The sequence below is a fragment of the Lissotriton vulgaris genome, chromosome 9 (assembly GCF_964263255.1).
Source record: "Lissotriton vulgaris chromosome 9, aLisVul1.2, whole genome shotgun sequence".
Taxonomy (NCBI): Eukaryota; Metazoa; Chordata; class Amphibia; order Caudata; family Salamandridae; genus Lissotriton; species Lissotriton vulgaris.
The window spans coordinates 785,983,310-785,998,000 of record NC_141697.1 but is presented as its reverse complement, the minus strand read 5'-3'; the positions used below and the strand labels follow the sequence as shown (position 1 = coordinate 785,998,000).

At 45.1% G+C, this 14,691-nt stretch overlaps 1 protein-coding gene across 3 annotated transcripts in view; it reads left to right on the top strand.

Moving 5' to 3' along the window:
• The window catches only part of DPP3 (dipeptidyl peptidase 3), a 559,762-nt gene that overhangs the window by 368,770 nt on the left and 176,301 nt on the right, over positions 1 to 14,691 (top strand). For all 3 annotated transcript variants that reach the window (XM_086938513.1, XM_086938514.1, XM_086938515.1), the window contains exons 12-13: positions 332 to 424; positions 5,828 to 5,890. In XM_086938513.1, coding sequence (XP_086794639.1) covers positions 332 to 424; positions 5,828 to 5,890 — 156 coding nt within the window. The remainder of the gene's footprint in view (positions 1 to 331; positions 425 to 5,827; positions 5,891 to 14,691) is intronic.

Here is a 14,691-nt window from a genome sequence, read left to right as displayed (position 1 = left end):
GGCCCGATCTCGGCTACCAGAGGAATCCACATTACAAGAAAAATGAAAGTTGGCCGGCTATGAAAATAAATGTGACGTCACCTATTGTAGGTGTAAAGGAATGGGTGTTTTATAGCAGTTGATCCAGAAGGATATGCTCATATGCCCGCTGCTGATGGGGTGTGCATATTGGAAAGTACCTCAACTTAGAGGCAACATTGTTTGGACATTGAAGCTTATTATTGCTATTCGAATTATGCATCAATTACATTTTATTTTGGAGATGTTACTTTATAAGAAACTGTGAGTTGTGTACTGTCTTTCTTAATTCCTCCCCTGTTCCTTTTTGCAGGATCTGTATCTTAAGTGGAAAGGCCCCTCATTTGAGGTCCAGGTCGGCCTCCACGAGTTACTGGGCCATGGCAGTGGAAAACTTTTTGTGCAGGTTTGCTTTTATTTTATCATTTCTTTGAAGGAAAAAGGGATGTTTTCGCCATTGCAAGATTTAGTTTGCCCAAGATTCACTGGTACCCCTTTGATGGTGTTAAAATTAAATAAGGTTGCAATAGCAGAATTTCTATATGACCACCAGTTCACCTCAGTAGGATTACTTTATGCACATAATTCTTGTTCAAGTATTGTATGAGGTTTGCCTATGGTGTTGGTAAAGACAACTTTCTACTTCATAGCATAAGAATGGTATGCTTTATTTATGGTTGATTGCCTCTGTAGGAATCTTTGATATGAGGTTATCTGGTGGAAACTCTAAAGTTACTGCCGCAGGGGAAGGGTCACCAGGCTAGGCCACCCTAGGCATTAGAACATGACATGGCTGCCTCTAAAGACTACAAAACAATCTAATTGTATATCTTCCACCTGAAATAGAGTGAGAGGTGGAGGTTGAACCTGGTAGGGAGTCTCCCATTCTATTTGAGAAATATTTGTTTTTAATGCAAATCTCAGAGATGGGATTTTATGCCCTGAATACCTCTTGATCCCACACCATCTCTTAAGCTATGTATTTTATCCCTGGATTGTGTCAGAAATTGTGTTTGTGTATTTGCAATAGAAAACACGTGTTTTAGTTTCAGACATTTCAAGCAAAAGCCCAGAACAGAAATCTCAAGCAAAAGCACAGATCAGGGTTGTCAAACTTCGGTCCCTTGGGACCAGATACATTCCAAGTTTTCAAGATATCAATAGGGCATAGTAATTGTTATCCGAATAAGGTGCAGAATTGCAAATCTAAAGACTGTCATTCCAGAACGCACTGGCAAGTATGACTCTTTGTCTTAGCTGCTTTTTGGACCCTTCAGAGAAAGGATGGTTGAGCTGGGTCTACTACCTATACTATTCCTTAGTCTCTTAAATGAGGCACAACAAGAGGTACACATTTGTATATTTTAGTTTTAATACCACCACCAAGAACTGTGCTAAAACCTCCAAACTACTTTGGTTAGCAACTGAAATAATTGCCAGCTAGGTGAGATTTCAAAAACAATGTAATTATTGTCAAGACACTTGTGATCCTAAACTTTCTGGATTCTTTCACCAAAAAAGTTTGAATATTTAATGGCTAAGGCAAGTTATCATCAGGCACATGCACTATATAGAATATATATATATATGTATGTATATATATAAATCTCCCCCACCACCCCCTGCACTCCAAGCCTCCACTCTTCCCTCAACAGTTCACTCCCCACCCTTAGCTCCCTCTCCACTCCTGGTCCCCACTCCCCCCTCAATATCTCCCCCCGACTCTCACTCCCCATTACTACACTTGCCCCCCCCCGCAACGAACAGTCTCCACTCATCCCGCATTTGCCTCACTCCTGTCACTGATTACCCTCCCAAATACTCTAACCCCATTCCCAACGGCACGCTGGACACAGTCATGACCACCCTCCTCCAAGTGAAAGAAGAGCTCCACTCGCTCAAAGAGTTACTCCTCACGCACACCGACCACCCACCCCTCACCACTTCTTCTCAACGAATCATCAACTCCCCCCCACATCCTAGGCACCCCCTACATGGGACTTCTATCCCCTCTCGCAATACCTCCAACAGGCCTAAGCGCACTATCAAGACACATCCTAATCGCCCCTTACATTGGACCCCTATCCCCTCTCGCAATACCGCCAACCGCCCCCAGCGCGCAATCAAGACTCTCTCGGACCGCGACATACACAACCTACTCAGCACATATGTCCCGGCAACCCAAAACAGCTTAACCACCACGCACATTTCCATTCCTAGGATTCTCTCCAACCCTAGTAGGCACCCCACGCATAGTAACAGAGGCTCTGTTCCCAACAACCTCACTAAAGTCCCTCTCACTACGGAACCCTCCACCTCCCCTTGCACCCCCAGACTCAAATGCACACTTCTCAACTGTAGATCGGCCCAAAAACACTCGACGGAGGTCGCCGACCTCATCTTGTCTAGGAACCTTGACCTGGCCATACTAACTGAAACACGGTTAACTGAATCCTCCAATCCTATCATGGATATCCTAGTCCCCCCCAACTACTGCATCACTAGACTTGACAGGTCCATCAAGACAGGTGGCGGAATCGCCTGCATTTACAAGAGCAACCTCTCTATTAATAAAGTCACCGCCCCTTCTCTTACCTCCTGTGAATACTTCTGCCTTGATGTCACCAGTGAGAACAAACCTGTATGTTCACTACACATCATGTACCACCCCCCGGGGGACAACCTCGTCTTCTCCCAACAACTCATGGACACAATATCAATCAACGCAGGACGGCAAAACACACAAATTTACCTTGGTGACTACAATCTCCATTGGAATGATTGCAGTGACGCAGTAGTTAATAGCCTTAAAAGTTTCCTTACCGCTTCTGACCTCACTCAAATTTGCAACACCCAGACACACGACAAAGGCTCTATCCTCGACCTGGTCATTTCCAAAGAAGGCACCACTCAACTCGACTCAATCCAACCTTGTGACTGGTCAGACCACCATATTATCACATTCTTCATCAAGGAAAAAGTAAAACTCATCCCGGTGCAATACGCCATGCCCAAAGTCTGGAAAAGAGACATGAGGAAACTCAATCCAAACTCTCTACCCCCCAACAGCTGCAATCTCCTACTCCCCCCTACTGACGCTACTGACGTTCAGGACCTAACTGACCACTATCTCAACTCCATGGCCACAATAATCAATGAGGCCGCTCCAATGCAACTGAAAAGAGTATCCACTAAGATATCCAACCCCTGGTACAACGGGAGTCTCAATGAAGAGAGACGGGCTATGCGAACGGCAGAGCGTACCTGGAGATCAGCTCCCTCGACATTGCATCTCAAAACTCTGAGGAAAAAGAGAAATGCATACTTCAGGAAAATAAAACGCTCAAAGTCAGAGTTCTTCAGAATCCAGCTAGACCAAGCAAAAAAACGTCCAAGTAAATTGTTCGAGCTAATCCGATCTCAATCTAAGGAACAACCCCCAGCTGTCGACATTATGAGCACTACTCCTTCCTGTGAAGATTTCTCAGTTTTCTTTAACAAAAAAACTGATAATATAAGGAGAGAACTCCTCAATGACGCAAGCCTTTACTCAATACCCAACTGCATAACACCCAATAAACTAAAAAACAATGCGACATGGTCATCTTTTGACACCTACTCTGAAGAAGAAATTGACAGAATACTCAGCACCCTAAAACCATCCAATCACCTCACTGACCCTCTTCCTGCTAACGCCGTAAAATACTTCATCCCTTTGCTACTCCCACTCTGGACTAAAATTATCAATAGCTCACTACAACAAGGAACCATCCCGGACTCCCTCAAAGTTGGACAAGTTACACCTTTACTGAAGAAACCAACAGCCGACCCCACTGATCTAAACAACTACCGTCCGATTACCAACATTCCCACTCTCGCCAAACTTTTAGAAAAATGCGTCCAACTACAAATGACAAAGCACATAGAACAGTTTGATCTCCTCAACCCACACCAATCAGGCTTCCGAGCAGGGCACAGTACTGAAACCACTATGACTCACATAATTGATGACGCCATCCTAATCTTAGATCAAAATAATACCTGCCTCCTCATCCTTCTTGATCTCTCTTCAGCATTCGACACAGTGAAACATGAGAACTTACTCGAACTCCTAAAGACAAGAATGGGCTTCTCTGGGACTGTGCTTAGTTGGTTCACTTCCTTTCTACACAACAGGTCTCAAAAATTCAAGAGCAAAAACGTGATGTCTTCCCCAGTACCGGTATCGTTAGGTGTCCCTCAAGGATCCTGCCTTTCCCCTACTTTGTTCAACCTAGTTATGGAACCTCTCACCACCCTGCTACAAGCATCCAATGTACACTTTCACATGTACGCCGGTGACACTCAAATATATCTCAAGTTACAATCCCCCAAAGACATCCTGAGTCTGAATTAAACGATCAGAAGCACCCAATCTTGGCTGGCCGATAACCACCTCAAACTCAATGCTATGAAGACTGAGTTCCTCCTAATCTCACCTCCCACGAAAATATCTTCCGCACAAAAATGGCTTAAGCACCTAACAGCACTCAATGTCCAACCGACCATCGTGGACTCAGCAAAATCACTAGGCATAACACTCGACACCAACCTCAACATGCTGCAGCATATCAGCAAGGCTACTAAGGGGGCGAACTTCCAAATCAATACCTTGAGGAAACTGAAACCCTTCCTCCCAGCAAAAAGACTTCCAAACAGCAGTACAAGCTCTAGTCATCCCTCGCATAGACTACGGCAGCGTGGCCCTCTGCGGCCTCCCCCTAACGACAACTGCACCCCTCAGAGCGTCACTAAATGCGGCTGCAAGACTCATCACTGGATCAAAAAAGCATTCGCATATCTCCCCTGACTTCAAATCCTTGAACTGGCTGCCTCTTGAAGCCAGAATACAGCTGAAAATTGCCTGCATGACGCACAAGGCTATACACCTGAAATCACCCAGCTACCTCACTCATAAGTTGACAATTTCTGGTGGGTCCAGAACTACCAGGAGCACAAACAATCTTCTGCTGAAACCGCGAAGATTCCGGAAGGAAAAAACTTACAAACGCTCCTTCTCTGGAATGGCACCCAGGATCTGGAACGCACTTCCTCCTGAAACGAGGCTCATCTCTTCCTCCCTTCTTTTTAAGAAAGAAGTCAAAAGTATCCTTATGGCTAAATACACTTGAACAATTCGTTTGATTTACATTGCGAACAGTATTACCAGTATTTTGTTATGATATTGCCTATATATTCCTATGCACATGTGTTTTGACGTATATTAGTCTAAAGTGCTTAGATCCTTGCTCCCTCATATCAGTTTTTTCTCTATTTCTTACAGCGTTTTGATGGCCTACGCTCCAAATATGCCTTACTACCTCATACCTGTACTATACGTACTATTTTTATTATAATAATTTTCTGTATTATTTACAGCGTTTTGATGGCCTACGTTCCAACTATGCCTTGCTACCTCATACCTGTACTATACGTAATATTCTTGCTATGTACATGTACTTGATGATCTACCTCCCTACTATGCCCCCTTGTTCCCCTACCCTCCTCCTGCCATTGGAAAGCGCTCTGTTATCTGCAAAGATCTTGTTCGCGCTATATAAAACTCTCAAAATAAATAAACAAAATAAAATAGAAGTTGTCCAGACAAACCTGTAGCCTGCTTATCTCCCTCACATCCACTCTTCTGTGAAAAGAATTTGCAGCACCTTGCCTCAGTATCTTGTTACCACTGAATAAAATACCAAGAAGCTGCATTTAATGGAAAGTGTACTACCTTCATAACGTGGATTTTCTGTTCTCTTTCTTCCAGAATGAGGGGGGAACCTTTAACTTTGACCAAGCTACTGTGATAAACCCAGAGACCGGGGAGCTGGTAAGTCTGTTCACTGGAGCCACAGGTTGATAAGAAATTGCTGTTCATGCCCTTTTATGTTTTTTAACGCTACTCAGATGTGCTGACTCTGCTTTTTCATGTTGACATCTACAAAATATATTTGATGGTTAGTTATATATCGAATGGGTATTTCATTTGATCCAATGGTCATACATCAATTTTTGAATTTTGTAGTTATTTCTATCCTATTCTTGTTACATTTGTTGAGTTTTCTAATAAGTAAGACACCTCTTGTCCAGACGTGCACGGACTAAACACAACTCATAAACAACTAGGAGGTTTTTAGATGTTCCAGAATTTCTAGGCGCACAACCTGGGTAACCGCAAGGTGATGGTGACAATAAGTGGTCAGCATAGGCAATGAGGCGAACGGTAACCCTCACAACTGCTCTAGGATGGACCCCGAGGGATCCACTCAATAACAACAGACAGCAAAGCCCCTGCACTATACAATTACAATTAATTTTTAGGTAGTATTGGTATCCGTAAAGGTAGTGAAAGTAATTAAGCACATCAATACAAAATCTCGGACTGAGAGTAAAAAAGCATAGATTTGACATGCATCAGTACAGAAACGTTCTTTTCTTGGTGTAGTATTTCTGTTTATTGTTCCTTTGTATAGGCCAACACGTGTTTCATTGCAGGGAACAGACTGCGAATCTTCAGGGCCTCATGTGTGATAGATGAGATTGCAGTAAGTATGAGCATCCGGTATGAATACTTCGTGGAATCCAGTATTCAGAATTCCAAAGAGTGTGGATTCGAAGTATGCGGGATTCTGGTGAATCGAGATTATTAGGTATTCAGATGGTTACCGGGAGGAGAAATAAATGATGGTACCGATTCGTCGGCGGTCCTTGGAGAACGGCGCCGGGAACCACAAGAGGGAGACCGGTACCAGCTAGGTGTATCCGCCGACGAATACCTAATAATCTCGATTCACCAGAATCCCGCATACTTCGAATCCATACTCTTTGGAATTCTGAATACTGGATTCCACGAATTATCCATACCGGATGCTCATACTTACTGCAATCTCATCTATCACACATGAGGCCCTGAAGATTCGCAGTCTGTTCCCTGCGATGAAACACGTGTTGGCCTATACAAAGGAACAATAAACAGAAATACTACACCAAGAAAAGAACGTTTCTGTACTGATGCATGTCAAATCTATGCTTTTTTACTCTCAGTCCGAGATTTTGTATTGATGTGCTTAATTACTTTCACTACCTTTACAGATACCAATACTACCTAAAAATTAATTGTAATTGTATAGTGCAGGGGCTTTGCTGTCTGTTACTAAACACAACTCAGCCAACCAACAACAAAAACTTGATGAATCCATCTGGGCCAACCCCTATACAGCAAGTATACCAGTATTATGTCAGGAACGTTGAATTTAAGATTACGAGTGTTGAGCTATTGATCTTCTCAAATGAGGCCATTGTGTAGTACAATACTCTTTCACAGACCTTTATGATAAACAAAAACCCACAAAAACTTCTTTATCTCTTTTTCTTTCCCTCTATCTTCTTTCCTCTCTCCCTGCACCAATCTTAGTGGTGGTCCCAATGAACTTCAGAACAGAAGACCTCAAAAGCACAGGAATATCTACAAGAAGAGAGTGAAACCATGTGTAAGCCTGGTTAGAAGGGAATGCCATACGAGATGTTAAAGCACTGTATTGGTATTGCAAGTGCCTCTCCAGATTTTGGAGAAAAGAGTGTAGTGTGTAGTGATATGGCCTCATTAATGGGACTGCAGCGTGTGTAAATAGGTGCATGAGAAGACAAGTGTTACAGTCTAGTAGAAACTCCTACAAGCAAACACATACAAATGCATATGCACACAATGATTGCCTGCTTTACATTCAAATTCATACATGTGGATTTTTGGGGCAGATTGTGGAACATAGCAGTGAACCTAAGGAGAAGTGCACCCTACAGATTCAGAGTGGTTGTAACCTGAAGCCACAAGGGACAACGTAGCCCCACATTAAAAAACCAGGCATCGAACACCAAGCCATCAAATGTGCACATCCATAATTCTTGAAAAGTAGCTAGTGAGACCCATGCCCTGGGAGTGTCTTTGGAGTGGAGGATAGGAAAGAAGCAATGGATTCGCAGGGCGAGAAAACATGATCAGAAGATATTCCAGTTGAAATACATCATTGACACCTATGCCCTCTTATCTGCTCGGCTGCAAGCAATGAGCGCCTGCACAGATCATTTTCTGCAAACAGAACAGGTAATCAGTGGTGCTGATGAACTTGGAAAGTGGTGGAGTAAAGGTACATGCTTTAGAGTCAAGCTAGTGAGCAAAGTGAACAAGTACCACATTGTTGAAGGGGATTCAAGGGGTTCTCCCTCCTAGATATTACAATTTCCCCCAAAATTGGTTAACGCGCTATAAATATTGCAGGCATTTAAACTACAACTATTACAAATGTCTACCATTTTTCTAAACGTAAATCACATCTTGCTTCATATAGTTCTTCCATCATGGTAAATACAAATAGATTCTCAGCCACTAGTCAGAATCTTGCCCTGAAATATCAAGTGACGCCTCCTGAAGGAGCACTTCACGACCCATCAGGTGTATGAAGCCCTATATAAAATAGAAGTGGACGAGCCACTGAAAGCTCAAGATAGAAGCCTGGCTCAGCTACAGATCCCTGTGGAACCTAGAGCCTAAAATGAGCTGAGCTTTGACAGGAGGCAGTGTGGTCTTGTGGCTACTGCTGCTGACCATGCAACATGGGGCAACAGTTATAAATCCCACAAATCTCCCTGTGCCAAAAAAGGTGAAACATAGTATGTGTCTGTTGTGAAGAGTTCTGTCCGTCCTTGGCAAGGTTCGCAATATTTAAAACTGCCAAAAAGAAAGTGTGGATTCTGACTGTCACACATGCCTTAATCTCACTCTTCAAGAATTAAGGAAAAAACACTCACATATGATGTGGGAAAGAGATTTCCATCTAGTGAAACAGGAAATTCTGGGATCAGTCCCTGCTGTACTAAATTGTGCAGTCCAGGCACATAGTTGATTTCACCAAGCCTCCTTTTTGTTGCCCCAGTATTGGAACTTTCATAGATTCTCATGCTTTGTATCAATCCCCCGTCGTCGGAATGGGAGCCTCGGTAAATAGAAAATACCATAGCAGTAGGAACAAAAGAGAAAGAAAGGCCTAAGCCTAATCTCTTTTTGTAGCCTATCCACCTCTTTTTGTAAAAGAGACCAAAAAAGTTGCAACAACCAAACAGAATAGCCTCACCCCATAGAACACTCCTGAGAGAGCCTCAGATTTTCTACCGCACGTTGTGCTAAGGGAGTCTCCTCTGAGCTCTGCTCAGTTTTTCTTTCTACAACTTGGGATTCAACTATTTATTCTTCAAGATGTCAGATAAGGAGAAGAAAGCCTTGTTCAAGGCTTGTGCTACCTGCTCAAAGAAGAGGCTATATGTGGAGGACAAGCATAAAGATTGCGTTTACTCCTTGTACCCAGACCACAAAGCCACTGATTGCAAGATCGGCAGAACCTTCTCCACAAAAACATTGAGAGACAGGGAAGGAAGACTTTTGACCTGGCTGCAAAAGGTGAAATCTAGGAAGGAGGTGATTTCCAGTGACAGTGAGGATTCCTCCTCAGCGTCTTTATCCAGGAGATCTAAAAAGAGGGGTAGGTCTTCCCCTTCAACATCAGCCGAGCCTCCTTCTAAGGCCTCTCAAAAGACCTCTAATAGGTCTAGTAGGTCTAGTCCCCGAAAATCTCCTCACCGAGGTGCAAAGGAGAAAGAGGGATTTGCGTCGGAGGTAGTTTCTACTCAGAAGGGGTCTCAAGGGACTTCTGTTCTCTCTCCACCACCTGGAAAAGCAAAAAGCTTCAAAAAACCTGCTTCCCTACTTCAAGAGGCTTACTCTGAGAAGACCCGCTTGTCGACGATGGCATCTTAAGGTACATCGACGACGACTGCTAAAATCCATCAAGTGGCCATTTCTTCTTCGTCGACGGTCCGGTCGCCGATGGCGTCGACGACCACCGCCTCGACGATGACTTCGTCGACAGCTCAAGTTCCATTCCCTGTGTCGTCAACGATATTGATATCCTCAACGTCGATGATTATGACGCTGACTTTGGTGTCGACGATGACAACGGCTGCTTTGATATTGACGACGAGCTCGTCGACGATGCCGTCACCGATTTCTCCTCCGTCGGCGATGTTTATTTCTCCGACGATGGTGCTCTCGTCGACGATAACTCAATCACTGTTGACGGCGACTCCGATGGTACAAAAAGTAAAAATTTCAATTAAACGACGACAGATTACACCGGAGATGACATCTCTGCGAAGGGTAACACCCTTTCCCCCAGCCTTACTTCTAGAGGAAGACTACTCAGAGGAGGATAATAGTCCATATGGGGATGCTTACAGCCCATCTCAGCTCCAGGTCAAATACCAGGACTCCGATTCTGATGACTATTACGAAGAACAGTGACAACCTCCTCCCAGGGAGAGAATGCAAGAACAGTCTAAGCAGGGTATGTTTTCTATGCCCTCATCTTTGCCCTCATCTTTGATAAATGACCTACAAATCATGTTGATGAATTAGAGGAGATTTCCATCCCAATCCTCCGAGTCCATACAGCCAACTCCACCACCTCCTCCATCAGTTTCTGCAGTTCAACCTCCTGAACAGAAACCCAGGGACGAGAGACAAACTATCACCACAGGTCAAGTGTATCGTGATAATGATGACGATTCTTCTGAGGATGGACGGGATGTGTCAGAGGTCCCAAACCCAGATAGAGAGTGGGGCGATTATTTTATTCCAGACCCGCTTTCTCCTTCACCGGATCAGGTGGATTCCCCTCCAGCAGACATTGGAGGTTTCCATAACCTCATGGAAAGAGCTTCAAAGAGGTTTGGCCTTCCAGTTCCAGTGGTTCAATATGACTGCTTCCTCTATGATTTCAAAGAGCCATACAGGAAATCCATCCGCTCTATTCCCATCATAGAGCATGTCTGGTTTGAAGGTGTGAAGGTCATGCAGTCTCCAGCTACTGTTATTCCGGTACTACTGCGACTGGAGAAGAAGTACAAAGCCCCTGATGGTAGTCCTGCTTGGTCAACCGAAGCCGGACTCCGTGATCTCCCAGGTGGCACAGAGAAAATTGAAGAATCCATCGGCCCCTCTGGCTTCACCACCGGATAGGGAAGGTAGACACCTGGACAATGTGGGCAAAAGATTCTCTTCAATGTCAAGTCTCCTGGTTCGTGCCTCCAATGCACTTGCAATTTTGGGATGATATGATCGCCAAATGTGGTGCAATATGTCTCCGTTGGTGGATCAGCTACCTGATAGTGCTAAAGCAGATGCAAGGAAGATTTTAGAGGAAGGGGAAGGATCTTCCTCAGAGATAATTGAGTGAGTGAGTGAATTAATTTGAAAGCGCTCTTATGCCGAGGCGTCTTGGCGCTGTAGGACAAAAGAGGTATCAGGCTGTTACGGCATCATGAAGAGCCATGTCTTCAATGCCCTTCTGAAACTGGCTCTGTTGTTTTCTGATCGCAGTGTGATAGGCATGCTGTTCCACAGCTTGGGGGCCTGGTGGGTAAAGGATTTACCACCCCACCGGACTCTCCTTATTTTGGGGATTTGAATTAGGTTTGGTAATTGACTGCGCCATGGACATCGCCACGACTGCTTTTCGTGCCTTGGCAGGTTTGGCTGTCCTGAGAAGACAAGGTTGGCTTCGGGCTACCTGGTTTCGCCCTGAGGTGCAGAATGAAATTTTAGATTTGCCCTTCAATGGGGATATGCTTTTTGGTAAGCATATAGATATGACGCCTTACAGGATAATAAAAAGGACACAGAGATAGCCAAGTCCTTAGGCACGCTGCAATATCGTAAGGTACCTTTCCAAGGGACAAAAGGCAAGAGTTTTTCCAACTACAGAGGAGGATACCAACAACGCTACTCCTCCTATTCCCAATCTTCTCAGACCTATAAACCACAATACTCTCAGAGACGGGGCCAATCAGCATCTTTCTCTCGTCAGCCAGAAAGAGGTCGACAGGGTCGCCAAGGGAGAGATTCGTCCAAACGGCAATAGCGGCCTCTTGGCTCTGTCTACTGTTCCTCCTCCTCCGGTAACATCAGTGGGGGGCAGGATTTCACATTGTCTACGCAGCTGGATGATCATAACATCAGATCGGTGGGTCCTAAATATCATTCGGTTTGGCCACACATTGGAATTTCAACGACTCCCACCTTTCAGAGCCCCTCGCGCCACCGAGTCAAAACACCTACGACTTCTACGTCTCGAAGCCCATCAACTGTTCATCAAGGGAGTGATAGAGCTTGTACCTCAGTCTCAAAGAGGACAAGGATTAGATTCCAGATTTTTCCTGGTTCGCAAGACGAAAGAAGTGGCGCCCAATTTTAGACCTAAGGGAGCTCAACACCTATCTCATAAAGCTGTCATTCAGACATTTTGCGTCTTCTCAATCCAGGGGACTACATGGCAACTCTTGATCTAGAGGATGCATATTTCCATGTACTGATCCATCCAGCTCACAGACGATTCTTACGCTTCACAGTAGCCAAGAGCCACTTTCAAGTCAAAGTGCTTCGTTTCGGGCTCAGATCCGCCCCACGGATATTCACAAAGGTCTTAGCCCCAGTGGCGGCGTTTCTCATAAAGCAGTCTCTAGAGGTTTTTCCCTACCTAGCTGACTGGTTAGTAAAGGCTCCATCCTTTCAAGTAGCTTCCACAGCAGTCAACAGCTGCATTCGGCTTTTCAATCAACTAGATCAACAACTCAACCAGAACAAATCTGTTCTGCGCCCATCCAGGTCAGCCAGATTCCTAGGTTCCATTCTGGATACAAGGTGCTGCAAAGCTTTCCCTTCAGAAGAAAGACCGAAAAGACTCATTCTTTCGGCTCTTCTCTTACAAAACAGGAGGTCTCTATTGGTCCGTCAGTACAAGTCGCTCCTGGGATCGATTTCATCTTGCATACCCTTAATTCGGCACTGCAGACTATGGATGCGTCCGCTGCAGGAACAGTTAGACAAACAATGGTGCCAGGCGGAAGGCTCATTCAACGACAAAATAAGTGACACCATTAATGAGGAAAGCGGCCAACTGGTGGACGGCAAAAGACAATATCTCAAAGGGTCTCACTTTCAAGATTGCTCCATCTCCCCTGGTTCTAACCACGGACGCCTCACTGGAAGGCTGGGGAGCAGTATTGCAGGATCTACACGTGAGCGGGCATTTGACGCCCGAGCAACGCATGTTCCACATCAATCTTCTGGAACTCAAGGCCATTCAATTAGCTTTGCAAGCTTTCCTTCCACGAATTCGGAATTCCACAGTGCTGGTCCGTACAGACAACACGACGGCCATGCATCATATAAACAAACAAGGCGGGTCAAGATCTCGAGTTCTTTCAAGGGAAGCACAAGAAATATGGAATTGGGCGATTCTCCACCGGGTTTCTCTTTCAGCAGAACACCTACCAGGTATGCTCAACACGACAGTGGATGCATTGAGTAGTCTAAAATCAATCTGTCACGGGTGGGAGTTGGATCAAATCACTCTCGACGAGGTCTTCGCCTGTTGGGGCACTCAGACTATAGACCTGTTTGCAAGTCCAGAAAGCAGGAAATGCCAATTCTACGCAAGCAGGGATCACCATCACAGTTCTCTGGGAATGCTCTTTCGATAGCCTGATCAGGCGCATTTGTTGACGCCTTTACTCCAATACCCCTGATTCCGAGGCTGATCAGGAAACTCAAGGCGGAACCTTGCCGAATGATTTTGATCGCACCATCGTGGCCCGCCAGTTCTGGTTCACAGAGCTTCTCCTACTCTCTCAAGATCAGCCAATTCACCTACGGCCCATCCCATCTCTATTGACATTGTCTCAGGGCCAAGCGCTGCATCCAGACCCGAGCTCATTCCAATTGACGGCGTTACTCCTGAGCACGGAGAACTCCAGGATTTAAATATCACTCTGTCACGGGTGGGAGTTGGATCAAAGCACTCTCGACGAGGTCTTCGCCTGTTGGGGCACTCCGACTATAGACCTGTTTGCAAGTCCAGAAAACAGGAAATGACAATTCTACGCAAGCAGGGATCGCCATCACAGTTCTCTGGGGAATGCTCTTTCGATAGCCTGGTCAGGTGCATTTGTTGACGCCTTTACTCCAATACCCCGGATTCCGAGGCTGATCAGGAAACTCAAGGCGGAACTTTGCCGAATGATTTTGATCGCACCATCGTGGCCCGCCAGTTCTGGTTCACAGAGCTTCTCCTACTCTCTCAAGATCAGCCAATTCACCTACGGCCCATCCCATCCCTATTGACAATGTCTCAGGGCCAAGTGCTGCATCCAGACCCGAGCTCACTCCAATTGACGGCGTTGCTCCTGAGCACGGAGAATTCCAGGATTTAAATGTCACTCGGGAGTGTAAGGAAATACTATCTCAAGCCCGGGCACCAAGTACAAATAAGACTTATCGCGCAAAATAGAAACGTTTCTACTTATGGTGCCATCGACAGAATCTCCATCTGTACACTTCTGCTCCTCACAAGATTTTACCTTACATTCTTTCTCTGGCTAAGTCAGGTCTGGCGCATTCCTCTATCAAAGTGCACCTGGTGGCTATCTCTAGATTCAGACGGACAGCCTAAGGTCCTTCTCTGTGGTCTGCAAGAATTATCAAGCAATTCCTAAAGGGTCTTTTCAGGGTTTTTCCTCCAGTCC